The sequence below is a fragment of the Suncus etruscus genome, chromosome 7 (assembly GCF_024139225.1).
Source record: "Suncus etruscus isolate mSunEtr1 chromosome 7, mSunEtr1.pri.cur, whole genome shotgun sequence".
Classification (NCBI taxonomy): domain Eukaryota; kingdom Metazoa; phylum Chordata; class Mammalia; order Eulipotyphla; family Soricidae; genus Suncus; species Suncus etruscus.
This window is the reverse complement of record NC_064854.1, coordinates 5,327,706-5,344,385: the sequence shown is the minus strand read 5'-3', so window position 1 is coordinate 5,344,385 and position 16,680 is coordinate 5,327,706. Positions and strand designations below refer to the sequence as shown.

The following is a 16,680-nucleotide window of genomic DNA, read 5'->3' as shown; positions in this document are numbered from 1 at the left end:
GCTATGAGTTTCCCCCTAATTACTGCTTTTGCTGTGTCCCATAAATTTTGACATGTTGTCTCTTCATTGTCATTTGTCTCAAGGAATCTTTTTATTTCTTCCTTGAGTTGTTCTTTGATCCAGGTGTTGTTGAGCAGCATGTTATTTAATCTCCAGGTATTAGTTTTTCTCCATTGCTTCTTCTTGATATCAATTTTAACCTCTGTTGCATAGTGATCTGAAAGGGTACTTCTAATGATCCTTACCTTTGTGGTCTTATATAGGTTGGCTTTGTATCCTAAGACATGGTCTATTCTGGAGAAGGTTCCATGTGGGCTTGAGAAGAATGTGTATTCTGCTTTCTGGGGATGGAGGGCTCTATATAAGTCTATCAGCCCTAAATCTTCTAATTTTTCATTTAGAGCTCTTATTTCTTTGCTATTTTTCTGTTTGGTGGATCTGTCCAGTGGTGATAGTGGAGTATTCAGGTCCCCTACTATTATCACATTTCCCTTCATGTGTTTCTCCAGGTTTGCCAGTAGTTGCCTCACATATTTTGCTGACTCTAGATTAGGTGCATATATATTGACCAGGGTTAGTGTTTCTTGATCTAATGTTCCCCTGATCAGTAAGTAGTGACCCTCTTTGTCTCTGATCACTTTCTTGAGGTTGAATACAATTTGATCTGATATGAGAATTGCTGTCCCTGCTCTTTTTTGTTTTCCATTGGCCTGGATGATTACTTTCCATCCTTTTATTCTAAGCCTGTGCTTATCCTGTAACTGTAGGTGTGTTTCTTGTAGACAGCAGAAGTCCGGTTTATTTTTCCTAACCCAGTTCTCTACTATGTGTCTTTTAATTGGAGAGTTTAGTCCGTTTACATTTAGGGAAATTATTGATAGAGAGGACTGTTGTGCAGTTGTATTGTGTGGGGTGGTTGTTGTTACAATCGGGGGTTTGGATTGTGTAATTCGTCTCTGAGTAAATCGCTTAGTATCGGCTTAGTTTGCACAAATAGTTCAAGTTCGTTCATATTTGAGAATGTTTTTAGTCTGCCCTCCCATATGAATGATAGTTTTGCTGGGTATTGGACCCTGGGTTGGAAATTTCTTTCATTCAGTCGTTTAAATATGTCATTCCACTGTCTTCTTGCTTGAATTATTTCAAATGGGAGATCTGGTTTGATTCTTATGTCTTTTCCTTTGTACTTGAGGTTTTTTTTCTCCCTTATTGCTTTCAGGAGTTCCTCTTTCTCTTTGTTTTTTGCCATTTGGATTATTATGTGTCTTGGTGTGGGTTTATTAGGGTCTATTTTATTAGGGACTCTCTTGACTTCCTGGATTTGTCCTGAATTGTCTTTCCAGAGGGTGGGAAAGTTCTCTGTTATTATCTCCCTGACTACCTGTTCTTCCCCCTTCCCTATTTCCTCTCCTTCTGGTATACCTACAATTCTTAGATTGTTTCTTTTGTCTTTATTCATTAGATATTGGATTTTTCCTTCCAGTGCTTTGCCTTTTATTTCTTTGTTGGTTTCTTGATCATTTTTTGATTGCAGTTTTCCTTCGAGTTCTTCGATGTGCTTCTCCAACTCTGTGTTTCTGCTTGTAAGGCTTGTTACTTTGTCTTTTAAATCCTTCACTTCTTTTTGTATGGAATCTCTCATGTTCTTTGACATTTCTTCTTTAATTTGGCTGATTCTTTCATCCATGGCTTTCTTATACTCGGTTGCTAGGGTTTCTTTCATCTGTTTTAGTAATTCTTGCATTTCCTTCCTCATGACCGCTTTTAGGTCTTCTTCCCATGGATCTGTGCATTTTGGTGGACTTGGAAATTTAATAGGGTTTGTCATGTTGTCTCCAGATATTAGGGATTTCCTTGATTTACGCATAATTCTTTGTATTTAATGGTGTGTTTTGGAGTGCTGTGGCTTCTAATTTCGGCCTGCTTTGGTCCCCTTCCTGAAGGTGATTCTAGAGGATGCTGTTGGGTGGGCTTGTTGAACCTGGCTCTTTCTCCTCCCCTTTGCTACCTAGAGTTCGGCCCTCCTGCAGTGGGTATTATTGCTTTTCTACTCCTTATTTCTGTCGGCGGTGCAGTTCCACTCCTGGCCACACTGGTTGCTGGCGCTATTGAGCCTAGATCCCAATCCCCCCTCCTTTCTCTGGGAGTCAATGGAGCTCTGCCCCCTCCAAGTTTCCCTTGATTGAGTTCCCTCAGTCCGACCCTTCAGGCTCTGCCCTCGCCCTTGGGGAGTCCCTGGTCCACTCCAGGGTCCAGGGGGGTGGACTGCTCTAGGTCGCCTGCGAGTCCAGAAGGCTGGCCCTATCTCCCCCCGTCTATTCGGGTTGCTCAAGTTGCCGTTCCAGGTGCCCACCTGGGGGAAGGGACTTGCCCAAATCACTCTCGCAGGCGCTCGTGGTCCCTGGGATGTGCTGGGCTAGGCTCCCGCGTGAGGCAGCAGGGACTCACCCAGGCCTCCCAGGCTGGCGTCTGGGGTCTCCGGGGGATGTGGTGGGCTAGGCGCCCGCGTGAAGGAGCAGGGACCCGCGCGGGCCTCCCGGGCCGGCGTCAGGAGTCTCCGCGGGATGTGGCGGGCTAGGCGCCCTTGTAAAGGAGCAGGGACCCGCGCAGGCCTCCCGGGCCGGCGTCTGGGGTCTCCGGGGGATGTGGCGGGCTAGGCGCCCGTGTGAAAGGGCAAGGACCCGCGCAGGCCTCCCGGGCCGGCGTCTGGGGTCTCCGGGGGATGTGGCGGGCTAGGCGCCCGTGTGAAAGGGCAAGGACCCGCGCAGGCCTCTCGGGCCGGCGTATGGGGTCTTTGCGGGATGTGGCGGGCTAGGCGCCCGTGTAAAGGACAGGGACCCGCGCAGGCCTTTCGGGCCGGCGTCTGGGGTCTCCGGGGGATGTGCCCAGCTAGGCTCCCGCGTGAGGCAGGAGGGACTCACCCAGGCCTCCCGAGCCGGCGTCTGGAGTCTCCGGGGGATGTGGCAGGCTAGGCGCCCGTGTGAAAGGGCAAGGACCCGCGCAGTCCTCTCGGGCCGGCGTCTGGGGTCTCCGCGGGATGTGGCGGGCTAGGCGCCCGTGTAAAGGACAGGGACCCGCGCAGGCCTTTCGGGCCGGCGTCTGGGGTCTCCGGGGGATGTGCCCAGCTAGGCTCCCGCGTGAGGCAGGAGGGACTCACCCAGGCCTCCCGAGCCGGCGTCTGGAGTCTCCGGGGGATGTGGCAGGCTAGGCGCCCGTGTGAAAGGGCAAGGACCCGCGCAGGCCTCTCGGGCCGGCGTCTGGGGTCTCCGCGGGATGTGGCAGGCTAGGCGCCCGTGTGAAAGGGCAAGGACCCGCGCAGGCCTCTCGGGCCGGCGTCTGGGGTCTCCGCGGGATGTGGCGGGCTAGGCGCCCGTGTAAAGGACAGGGACCCGCGCAGGCCTTTCGGGCCGGCGTCTGGGGTCTCCGGGGGATGTGCTGGGCTAGGCTCCCGCGTGAGGCAGGAGGGACTCACCCAGGCCTCCCGGGCCGGCGTCTGGGGTCTCCGGGGGATGTGGCGGGCTAGGCGCCCGTGTGAAAGGGCAAGGACCCGCGCAGGCCTCTCGGGCCGGCGTATCAAATAACAATTTTCTAAAGATTATTTTCATGATTAATTTAACAGTAAATTAAAAATAAATTAATTTTAATTAATGTATTTAATTGTCTATTAGATAGTTAATGATTATTAATTATAATAGTAATTTAAATAAGTAAATGTAAAATTAAATTATTTTATAATTAAAAATAATCAACCAATTAATTAATATTTTCAAGCTTATCCATCAGTCATATACATAAAACACAAGCAAATTTACCAAAGAAAGGCATACATCTGAAATGCATTTCTTCAAGCTTAGTTTATAACTATTCTTTACACATTGCATCTGTGTGTCCATTTCTGCTGCTTTTTTCTGTTTAGTAGTTCAATCCCTAGACCTTATATTATACAATATCTTTCTTAATATTTTTGTATTTGAGTACTGATAACCACCACTATGTCAAAATTCCTTATTTCTAATACCTCCCTTTATTTTCTCTTTTATTATTTATTTTAGAACAATAAATATTCCAGGATACACTGGTAACGTTCATTTCACAGCAATTCACCCAACAAATTCTCCTATTCCGCCATTTTCATCATCAGATTCAAAAGTGTACCAGTAAGTATAAATCCCATTAATTATTATACTTATATAGTTTGGGGGGGAAGTGAGGTCTTAATTATTATTATTCTGTTAAGAATATTTAAATAGTAAGAATAAATTTACATTAATTTTCAAAAACTAACGTCAAAAATTCAAAAATATATGAGTGATAGCAATGCAGTAGGGCATTTGCCTTGCATGCTGCCAACCCAGGATTGACAGGGTTTCATCCTTGGCACCCCATATGGTCCCCCCGAGCCTGAAAGGAACCATTTCTGAGCTCAAAGCCAGGAGTATCCCCTGAGTGCTGCCGAGTGTAGCCCAAACAAAGAAACAAAAATTTAAAAAAAGACAAAAATAATTTATTTCACCAACAATGTTAGTATAAGAAGATATTCAAAGCATATAAATAAGGATTATCTTAGAGTCTTGAACACACAAGCTTCGCACACATTATTTTTTTCTGCGTTATCATAAGAATATGCTGATTATATGATTGAAACATATTTACACCACCATGTATTTACTTCTGAATATTACTACCTTCTTTTTAACAAAATACAAAGGTTTGTTGATACTTATATATATTTTAAAGCACCAGGAATTAGTTAAAGAAAATGTTATTGAAGACTATTATTTGAATCTGCTAGTAATAGGCAGTACATAACTGCTCATTATAACGAATATTTTGCAGCATTTGATAGAGTTCTGACCCTGAAAATAAGATGACACACTTTTGACAATGAAAACACAGTTTTAACTAGGCCTAGCCCTATGCAAATAAACCAACTTTTCTGGCAAATATATGTGTAATAGTAGTGGTTCAGTATTTTTTTTCCAAAATAGTGGCTTTCTTCTTGGTCATGATTTTTTTGGTAGAAAATTCATCAACTCATCAAAAACTCATTGTGTGTGCATCTGAGCCACTTTCTGTTCAAAATACTTAGCAAGTTGAACTAATCTTATGAACATACATAATTAGAAATAAAGAAGCAGTAAAGGAAATGTTCAATTCATACTTTGGAGTAATATAAATTATAAAGGGAACATTCATGGTGATGTGGCAGAACATGTCAGAGCAGGAGTTTGGCAGTGATTGAGGACTTCTGAGCAAAAGCAAAAGAATTTTTGGTAGAATTTGGACTCCTGTCCACATGGACATACATCTTCAATATTCTAAGAGAGTGAATTCCTTAGTCTCACTCATTTGTGGTATTTAAGAAAAATAAAAGACAATTACAAAATAATAAAAGATAATTACACCATGTTACAATAGAGATGAGGGCCGGAAGAACCATGATATGAAGCCCATGATATGAAGCTTCCCACAAAGAGTGGTGAGTGTAGTTAGAGAGATAACTACACCAACAACTATCATGACAATGATAGTGAGGGAGAGAAGTAGAATGATTGTCTCAAAGACAGGCAGGGTAGGGGAGGAGGGATGGACTGAAGATAATCTCTTGCAAGTGATTCTGGGAAAACTCAATAACCATCTCTAAAAAATTAAAAGCTCAATTTACCAAAAAAAGTCAAATCAAAGTGGCTCAAGTACTTACTATCTGACTAGAAACTATAAGTATAAAACAGAACACTTTGACAGGAAGTTCCATGGTTTAAATTTCAAATGCATCTTCAATGATCTGATAACAAAGGCAAAGACAACAAAGTAAAACTAAAAAAAGGAGACAATATCAAACTAAAGAAATTTTGCATGGCGAAAAAAGACAGTTAACTGGATGGAAAAAAATATTAGTATTCACATACCAGATAAGATTTGACATCCATGTTATAGAAAGTACTCACTAAATAAAAAAAATCAAAAACATTATCAAAAATTGGGAAAAGACACTTCTCAGAGAAAGAGAAGAGAAAGAGAAGTAAATTAATTAGCACTTGAAAAAATGCTCACCATCAGTTATTGGCATAGAAATTAAGCAAGACAACAATGGCATATCAGCTTAAACCAAGTTAAAATAGCACATATCAAAAATAGTAGAAACAATGTGTTTTGGCAAGAAAGTACTGACAAAGGAATTGTCTTTATAGTTGTTGTTGTTTGTTTTTTGGGGGCCAGCAGCACTCAGGGGTTACTTCTGGCTCTGCACTCAAAAATCATTCCTAGCAGGCTCAGGGGACCCCGTGAGATGCAAGGGATCAAACACAGGTCAAATGCCCTACCCTTTACTCTAGTCTCATGAAGAAGGAATTAGCATTTATTGTTATTGGGAATTAAGTTTGATTCAACCATTATAGAAAACAGTATGGAAAAATTCATAAACAATTTTTGGCTTTTTTTTTTGGGGGGGAACCACACCTGGTGATGCTCAGGGGTTACTCCTAGCTCTGTGCTCAGAAATAGTTTTTGGCTTGGGGGACCATATGGGATGCCGGGGGATTGAATTGCAGTCCATACTAGGTCAGCCACATGCAAGTAAATGTCCTACCCTTTGCTCCAACGCTCCAGCCTTGAAATCCATAAACTTTTTAATTTGCTGACATATGACCCTTGAATTCCATTTTGAGGTATCTATCTACAGGACTTAAACATCCCTTCTAAACTACTTATGCACAATGTTATTTATTGATTCACTTAGTTCAAAAGCTAAGATATGAAATTAATTTATGTGTCCAATATAGATGAATTTATTATTAAGATGTGTTATTTATATACAATGTAATACTATGCAGCTTCAAGGTACAATGAGATCATGCAATTTGCTGCAACTTGGTTGGAACTGAAAGATACAAAGAGTGAAAGTAGTAGAAGAAAGACAGAGCATGGGGGTGATCTCACTTATCTGGTGTATATAGAATAAAAAGATGAGAACATATAGTAATATAGTAAAGAGGGAATGCCTAGTTCACCCCTGACCCTGTAGTTTAGGGAGGAAAATTAGAGAGGAAAAGAAATGAAGATGGAAGGAAGGCAAAAAGTGTGTGAAGTAAGGGGGAACAGAGGACAGGGTTTCAGTTATGTGGGTCATATGGGAAACTGAAAAAGTTACAAATCCAAAGCATGGACTAGACAACACTGAAAACATGAAATCAAAGCTATACCATCTAAACTTTGCAATGTATCAGCCAAGGTTGCAAGAAGCAATGGGGGAAATGGGCATTGATGGGGAATGGGACACTGATCATTGGAATCAACACTGGTGGTTGGGTTGGTGTTGAAATATTATATTCCAAAACTAACTATAAAAATTTTTGTAAATCAAAAGAATGAAGTATCATCTTACACCACAGAGCTTGGTACACATCAGAAAGAACAAGATCAATCACTGTTGGCACTGATGTGGGGAGAAAGGAACTCTCATTCACTGCTGGTGGAAATGCCATCTAGTCCAGCCTTTCTGGAAAACATTATGGATATCCCTCAAAAAATTGGAAATTAAATTCCCATATGATCCAGCAATACCATTACTAGGGCTACACCCTAGGAACACAAAAATACTATACAAAAATACCTGCTGCACTCCTATGTTTCTTGCAGCTCTATTTACAGTAGCCAGAATCTGAAAACAACCCAACTAAAGAAATTGTACTACGTCTACATAATGGAATAAAATGCAGCTGTTAGGAAAAATGAGGTAATGAAATTTGCCTATTCTGTATGAGCATGGAGACTATTATGCTGAATAAAATGAGTCATTAAGGAGAGAGATAGATGTAGAAAAGTCTCAATCATCTGTGAGACAGTATGGTAACAATATCCAGAGAATATAGAGATGAGGGTCAGAAGGAACACCCCATGATATGAAGCTTACCCAAAGAGTGGTAAGTGCTGTTAGAGATATAACTATACTAACAACTACCATGAAAATGATAGTCAAGGGAAAATAGATTGCCTGTCTCAAAGACAGGCAGGGTGTGGAGGAGAGATATGGGGGCATTGGTGGCAGAAAAGATGCACTAATGAAAAGGGGTGTACATTTTTTTGCTTTGTTTGTGGTTTTTGGGTCACACCTGGCAGCACTCAGTGGCTACTCCTGGCTCTATGCTCAGAAATCGCTCCTGGCAGGCTCGGCGGACCATATGGGATGCCGGGATTCAAATCACCGTCCTTTGTATGAAAGGCAAATGCCTTACCTCTATGCTATCTCTCCGACCCCAGGGGGGGGGTACATTTTATGACCCAACTACAAAGTTGCTTGTAACCACAGTGCTTAAATAAATAAGTGATTAACAAAATACTTTGGGAGTCAAACTATGATAGAGAAGGGACCACTATGGCAATGAAATTTGGAAATGATCACTCTGGACAAGAACTAGGTGCCGAAAGTTTGTAAAGGGATATGAATTATATATCTCTATAAACAATATTGTAAACTACACTGTTTAAAAGAAAACAAATAAAGAGTAAAAAGAGTAAGCTAGAGAAAAAATCTGCTACAAAACAATCTTGGGGAAGAGCAAGGGAGATTGCAGAAGGCAAACTGGGACATTGGTGCCATGAAATGTGCACTACTGAAGAGATTAGTGTTGGACCGTGTGACTGAAACTCAATCATGAACAGTTTTGAAAATGTATTTCAGGGTCATTCAATAAAAATAAATCACATACAAAAAGTAAAGTAAATTTTTATAAGAAAATTATATAAAATCACATTTTTCAAGACTTTCTGTTATTGGATTCTTTTCTACATTCGCTAGATTTTTTTCTCAACACCAAAGCGCTTTGAAATGCTTTAAATATACCAACTCATTTTTAATCAACAAACTCTTCACCCTAACTCTAATCTTAACCAATAAACTATTATTGGCCCATTTTTTACATAAGGAAGCTGAGATTTGCAGAATATATCAGAGAATTTGTATATGGCCATTAAAAGTATCTTCACAGTGGAAATGGTTTATACAAGATTTTTGGATAAATAGGATTTTGTTTTTCATATATTTGAGGGCCACTTGCATGATGACATGTTGTTACTCTGGACTGTATGAAACAGATATACCTTGTAATATGATCATTCAATTTCAAGAGGGAAGCTTCCAGCTTACAGATTTTGGGTGTATAGAGAGTTAAGTCATTTCACATGTCTGAAGCTTAACACTCATTTCAATGGCGATAAAAGAAGTACTAAGTGTCTACTGATGGACTCCTTTTATGATTTATTTGGGTTTTAATGATTGCAGATTGCATATTAAGACAAACTTAAAAAAGACATTATTGAAATTTCTAAACTAATATTTTACCCAGATATATTTGGAGGGCAATCAGTTTTATATTAAGACAGGTTCAAATGTCAAAAATTCTTGGGGCCGGAGAGATAGCATGGAGGTAAGACATTTGCCTTGCATGCAGAACAACAGTGGTTGGAATCTTGGCATCCCATATGGTACCCTGAGCCTGCCAGGCAATTTCTGAACATAGAGCCAGGAGTAACCCCTGAGTGCTGCTGGGTGTGACCCAAAAATATTCTAAATTTCCAAATCACATGCTCCTAGAAATTTAGATAACATATTTTATTCCATGTAAATATAATTTATTTAATGTAAACCTGAACAAATGTGAAAATTAAAGGGATTTTATACCTGTAATTTATTTATGCAATCCAGAATGACACACTGTCTTAGCATGAGTAAGAAGGGACCCAATTCCCTTCATGTCTCAGCACAAATGGGAACATTTCAAATGCATTATTATTTTTATTCTAAATACTTATTCTCACCCCCAAATATCTGAGCTCTCATCCTTAATAACTGTTATTCTTGTATGTCCCCACAGCCACATGATATATCTCTCCAACATTTCCAATGCATTTCAGAGAAATCCCTATCTCTCTGGAGAACTAGCCTCCATTTTAACTTCACGGTTACTTTTGGAGTGAGTGGGTCTTGAAAATCTTCTGAGTTGTGGGTCCAGAGATGGCACAGTGGTTAGAGTGTTTGCCATGCATGCAGCTAACCTGGCTTTAATCGCAGGCATCTCATATGATCTCCTGCACCTACCAGAAATAATTTCTGAGCACAGAGCCAAGAGTAGCCCCTGAGTGCCACTGGCTATGGAGTCCCCCCAGAAAACAAACAAAAAATTCTGTTCAGGTGACTCTCGTAGAATTTTTATTATCAGAGATTGCATAAATTCTGGAAACAGAGACTAGAGTCACAGGCCGAGTCCCACTCACAATGGCAGTGAAAGCTCCATCAGACACCAACACATCACCCAATGTTAATCCCTAACAACAGCTCCGGGATGACAGGTGGTTTTCTGGAAAGAGCATAGTGGGCAGTGAATAGAAGGAAAATGCCTCCTCACATGGATGCCTGTGGTTGTCAGGCAAGAGAGACATCTAATCTAGTCCTGTGATCAGAGAATGCTGGCTCTTGGGGGGGGGGGGTGATCTCACCTCAGATTTCACTGACACCCTAGTTAGTTGACTGCTTTGTTAAAAATTTCCAGTGAAAGCGTGAATCTTAATCTGATCATTATCATGAGAAAATCATGACCTAACTTTCTCCTCTTCATATTTGACCTCATATATTTTTCCTGTTGCTTCTGTAAGGCTCTTGTGCATGGGCTTAGCCTGCGTCCTCATTCCATTTATGTGCAAAGTCTTAGCCTGGGATGGGGTGCCATAGCTGAGCACCCTGAGTTCACTTGAATTTCTATTTCTCAGCACCAAGACTCACCTCCTGTTTTCAGGTTTCCAAGCTTCTAAAGTAGACCCTATTCTTCCCTTCCCTTGCACATAGATTCTACCGCCATCTTTCCTTCCATTTCCTTTTTGTCTTGTTTTGTTTTATAGAAAGATTAGTTGTTGCTTTTATAGATCAGGCTCTCATTTGAGCTCTTGACCCCTCTCTACCCTTTCCTCCTGCTTGCTCCTTAAATGAAAAGACTTCTCTTTTTGTGAGGCAAACTTAGCCCCTGCCCCCATTGCTATCATCCTGTTTTTTTCCCTGACTGATCCCTATCTAGTAAGTGCTTTCAAGAGCAAACCGCCACTTTCCCCTTTTCTTTGCAGCTGAGTTCTAATCCTGAGAACCAAAAGCTTGTTCCTGCTTGTCTTGTGATACATAGAAGGGAAAATTACTACTTCTTTGTGTTGGGAGCAAGAACCTGAAATTGCTATGAACTTTCCTGCTTATTGCTCTGCACTGTGGTTTGTGTTTGAATTCAAATGCCACTGACCTTTTTTTTGGGGGGGGAGGGGCACACCCTATGGCACTTGGGTTTTCTCCTGGCCCTATGTTCAGAAATTTGGGGGGAGGCCACACCTGGTGACGCTCCTGGGTTACTACTGGCTATGCTCTTAGAAATAGCTCCTGGCTTGGGGGACCATATGGGACCCCGGGGATCAAACCGTGGTCTGTCCTGGCTCAGCCACATGCAAGAAAAATGCCCTACCACTGCACCATGGCTCGGAAATGATTTCTGGTAGGCTCAGGAGACCACATGAGATGCCAGGAATAGAACACAGGTCGGTTGCATGCAAGTAAAGGCATTAAGGTTCCATAAGACATTTTTAAGGGAATCAAGGAGAGACTCTAATAACTTGAGTTAATAGAAAATTGAGATATTGAATAGCAATTTATGAGGCTATTTGAAGAAATGTGTGATGATAAAATGGGGAATACAGGTAATTTATTAACAGAATGGTGTGGATATTCAAATTTAAAAGAAAATGGTCTCTACAGACATAGTACAGTGGGTAAAGTGCTTGTCTTGTGTACAGCTGACCTGAGATCAGTCCTCCACACTGCATATACTCCCCCAACGACTGCCCACAGTAATTCCTAAGAGCCAGGGGTAAGCCTTCAGAACATTTGGGTGAGGCCAGCCCCAAAACAAAAATGAAACAAAAATATTAGAGAGAGTAGATGTTCACACACTCCTGTTATTATTCTATTTTAATGTCCTTGGAACTATCCTTCCAACAGAACGAACTCAAACTTCCAAAGAGCTTGAATTCCCGCTGGCACAGTCATTTCCCAAAGAATTAAAGACATTTTTACTTCATTGTAACTACCATATGAAAACAAGTCCATTTTATATTTGGTTGTAAGGTTCCCTCTAACTCGCCATATAGGAACATCATGATCTTTGTGTGTAACTTAAATAGAAGAAAATTCCTAACAAGTTGCTATAGGTCGTTGTCGTTTGAAGAGAATAAGCATGGTTTGTGTGTAGCATGAAATAGTCACATCTGGGCTGGGAAACATCATTTTATGCAAAAGTAATCCATGCTCTCACAGTGATTTTCTTTTAATTCTCACAGCAGAACAGCTAAGGTGTACAAGGTAGAGAATATCACCTGAGAGTGGTCAGCTTAACCCATGGAAAGGGTAGAATTGTTCTCAGACCCATAAATACTCTATCACAATTCTCCAGTTAAAGTTTTTCCTCCCAGCACCCAAACAACTCCCATTCCCTTTCTAGACTAATCTCTTCCTTTATCTGTACTATTTCACAAGTACATCCCTAACTTACTCCTTACAAAGACTCTGGGTATATGTCTCTTCCCTGTATGGTGATTCAATTATTGTGGAAATAATTGAAATATAAGCATATCATACAAGGAGTGGAACTGCAACCCCCAAATCAAGTAAATTGAATAGTATGCACTAGATTAATAACTTGCAGTTTCTGTTTCTATGCACTGTCCCTGCCCATCCCATATCATGTATGTCATTAGTTGAGAAATATGTGAGGTTTTTGTTTTTATGTTAAATGTCATTTTACTTTTTTTTTTATGCACACTGTAATAGACTCTTAAGAGAAGAAATGAAAGTTGACCGCTTCCGTCACCATGCACCTCTGTCTGGAATGGTCACAACTGTAAAACCATACAACCCCTTCAATAAAAAGCAGAAAGAAACTTTAGAATGCTGAAAGAGCACCCCTCTTTCGGTGACACCAACCCACAGATTCAGGGAAGCTGTTTTGGACAATGAAATAGAGAAATAAAAGAGGTGAGAATCAAGTGTTTACATCAAAGGCTGGTGCTTGTTTCTGCTGGAATGGTCCCAAACGTCTTCACTCATAATACCTGGCCCTGGAATACCTTCTTTTGAGGATGACTAGATTTTCTGAAAAGCATCTCTACCAACGATTTTATTTGATAAGATTTATATTTTATAAGATATTATATAAATATAGTATATAATAAATTGTATTAATTAATATCAATCAATAATGGGAATCGATACAATATAATAAATCTATATATTATACAAATGTCTAATATACAATTCATGTAATATACTATAATGAATTTATAATGATTTGTATATTATATACATATATAATAAATATATATTTAATTTATATAAATTTATTTTATATGTATTTTATATTATTTTAATAAATTTATATATTTTATATAAATATGGTACTATTTTGTATATTATTTATACATGTGTAATAAATAATATATTTATGTATTATAAATATTTATATTTTATAAGATTTATACTTTATCTTATAAGATTCTGTTTTGGGGTTGAAATACCGGATTCACGTAGAGTTTTAGTAACCACTGACCACATGATGCAAGTAATCATATCTATTTTGGTTTCAGATTGTATATTCAGATGGCCTAGTAAAAACATGTGCTCTTAATAGAAACTCTGAGTGACTGAGAGAAAGTGGTGATTTCCTTTGCACTTGGGAACATCACATCTGAGACGCTATGATCATTAAAGACACACTCTCCCTTGACATTTCCACGATTTCTCTTCAAGTGAAAACTTTTATCCCAAGACTCCATAGGTGCATCAATCAAAAATGACTAAATTTTTGCACTCAGGATCAGCAAGTAGCCTGACAGAGCTTCAACTACCTAGAGGACAAGCTTGCAGTTTGCAGAATTGTTCTCGTACATACATAAGTGGGATGTCGGTTCCAAATGTGGTTATATTTTTTACTACTTGACTTTTATTCATATTTGCGCATATATAGCTACAGATATTTTTCATTTACAAATTGATTTATTTAATGTAAACTCTTTTGATCCTACAGACCTGATTCAGTTATTTAACAATTTTTTTTCTGCACTATAGGCAGACAGTTTAGGAGAGTTAAGTAATTATCCAAAATCACACAATTCACAATTAGAATGGTTAATAGTAGACCCAGGTTTCCTAAATTTAGATATTATATATTCTCCCAGTGTAAATTTCTCCTTAGAACAGATAATTTTACAAAAATATACAGAAACAGAAAAACATAACTTTCTTGTGTTTTTAGGCTTTTAGAAATGTTTCTCAAGATTCCTTCCTGATTGTCCCAAGAGATCCATACAATGAACTTAACAGTAAATCTACAGAACAATTAAGTAAATATATAATTTCCTTATAGGGCTAGTTTTTCCTTTTTCATTTTATTGATTTTGAAAATAATATTATTATTGGTTAAAATCATGCATTGCCTCAATTGGAAACACAGACATGGATGTTAACAAATCTTTTCTGTACATGAGTTTTTGGATGCAGAGGAGAAGGAATATTGCCTTCACAGAGAAGGAATTACTTCATTATACTTCAAATCATTATTGTCTAATGATTCTTATAAATAGCAACCACTTTGTAAAAAAAAATTGGCCAAAACAACACTCTCATTTTTAGAAACTTTTCACTCGAAGACAAATAGGAGAATTAACTCTGTCCAATAAATGGATTTATGTTAACTGAGATTACATTTTATAGTCAACAGCACTGTCAGATGACATTTTTCAGAAAATGTTTCTTCTGAAATACAAACAACCATTTGTTGTTCTTGATCTTTGTAAGGCAACTGGCACACTTTATCTTACTATACTGCAGTCTGAGTGGTTGTTTTCAGCCTGGACTGTGCATTATTTGGACATGTAGGAGAACATTAGTGCTTCCTCAGTGCTTCTAGGTACTAAAGAGATAGGACAGTGTGGGAAGGTGGCCGAGCCAGGCTGGATCCCAGGTTTGAGCATATCAAAAGTAAACCCTGAGCACGGCTGATTGTGGCCAAACTCCTCCTTCTATCAAACACACACACACACACACACACACACACACACACACACACACACACACACACAAACTGCCTGAAACAACTCTAAGTCAACAACTCCAAGACCAGTACAAAAATTCAGTGCTTCTGACTCTTGAACGTAAACTTACATTGTATTAAAGGGTTTCCATAGTCATCAGTCCAATTAAATCAAAATCAAAATCTTAATAAAATCAGGAAAAATAGAGAGACAGTGCAGGGGTGAAGGCCTTTGTCTTGCCCTTGGCTGACCCTGATTAAAATTCCTGCCACTTCATATGATCCCTAAGGCACCACAAGGGGTTGGTTTCTCCTGAGTGATGTTGGGTGTGGTCTAAAATCAGAAAAAACAATCAGTGAAGTAGCCTTCTGGTAAGTATCTTCTCTCAGTTAGTTCTCTATGTGGTCTTGAATATTTCCTCTAGACAGATCCATTGGGCAGAACACTAGCAAAGACATAAGAGCCCTAAATACGAAACTAGAAGAACTAGGACTAATGGATCTATACAGCATCTTTCATCCTCGTAAAGCTGAATACACATTCTGCTCAAGTGCTCATGGAACCTTCTATAGCACAGACCAGATTTTAGGACACAACTGTAACTTACATAAAGTCACAAATATAAGAATTATGCCAAGGGGCTGGAGTGGTGGTGCAAGCGGTAAGGCATCTGCCTTAACTGCGCTAGCCTGGGATGGACCACGGTTTGATTCCCAGACATTTCATATGGTCCCCAAGCCAGGCGCAATTTCTGAGCACAGAGCCAGGAGTAACCCCTGAGCATCACCAGGTTTAGCCCAAAAACCAAAAAAAAAAAAAAAAAAAGGAAAAGAAAGAAAAAGAAAAAAAAGAAGAAGAAGAATTATGCGAAGCACCACTATCAGACCACAATGCCACTGAGCTCAAGATTAAATGTAAAAAGATGTGGAGAAAATCTAACACCTGGATACTAAACAACATGCTAGTCAAAAATAGCTGGATCATAGAGGAAATCAAGGAAGAAATAAAAAGATTCTTTGAGACAAATGATAATGAAGAAGCAAATTGTCATAGTCTATAGGACAGAAAATTAGGGGAAACTTGTAGCAAGACAGACTTACATTAGGAAAGAAGAAAAAGACAAAATTATGGAATATGATGCAGCTGTTTTAAAAAAATGAAGTCACAAAAAATGCCTATACATGGATGGAGATGGAGACTATTATGTTGGGGAAATAAGTCAGGGGAAGAGAGATAAACACAGAATAGTCTCACTCATCTGTGGGATTTAAGAAAAATAAAAGACAGCATAGTAATAATGCCCAGAGACAATAGAGATGAAGGCTAGAAGGACCAGATCATGATATGAAATTTACCACAAAGTGGTAAATGCAGTTAGAGAAATAACTACACTGACAATTACCATGGCAACGATAGAGAGAGAAATACAATGCCTATCTCAAAGACAGGCAGAGGATGGGAAGGAGGGAAATGGGGACATTGGTGGTTGGAAAGTTGGTCTGGTGAAGGGGGGTGGGAATTTTATGGCTGAATCCCAATTATGAACAAGTTTGTAATCATGGTGCT

The 16,680-nt window shown here is 39.6% G+C and overlaps 1 protein-coding gene across 1 annotated transcript in view; it reads left to right on the top strand.

Annotated features, from left to right (window-relative positions):
* Positions 1–12,980, top strand: part of SPATA48 (spermatogenesis associated 48) — a 78,008-nt gene extending 65,028 nt beyond the window's left edge. Inside the window, exons 8-9 of the mRNA XM_049777028.1 lie at positions 4,053–4,157; positions 12,857–12,980. Of these exons, the coding sequence (XP_049632985.1) occupies positions 4,053–4,157; positions 12,857–12,980 (229 nt within the window). The remainder of the gene's footprint in view (positions 1–4,052; positions 4,158–12,856) is intronic.
* The last annotated feature ends 3,700 nt before the right edge of the window (positions 12,981–16,680 follow it).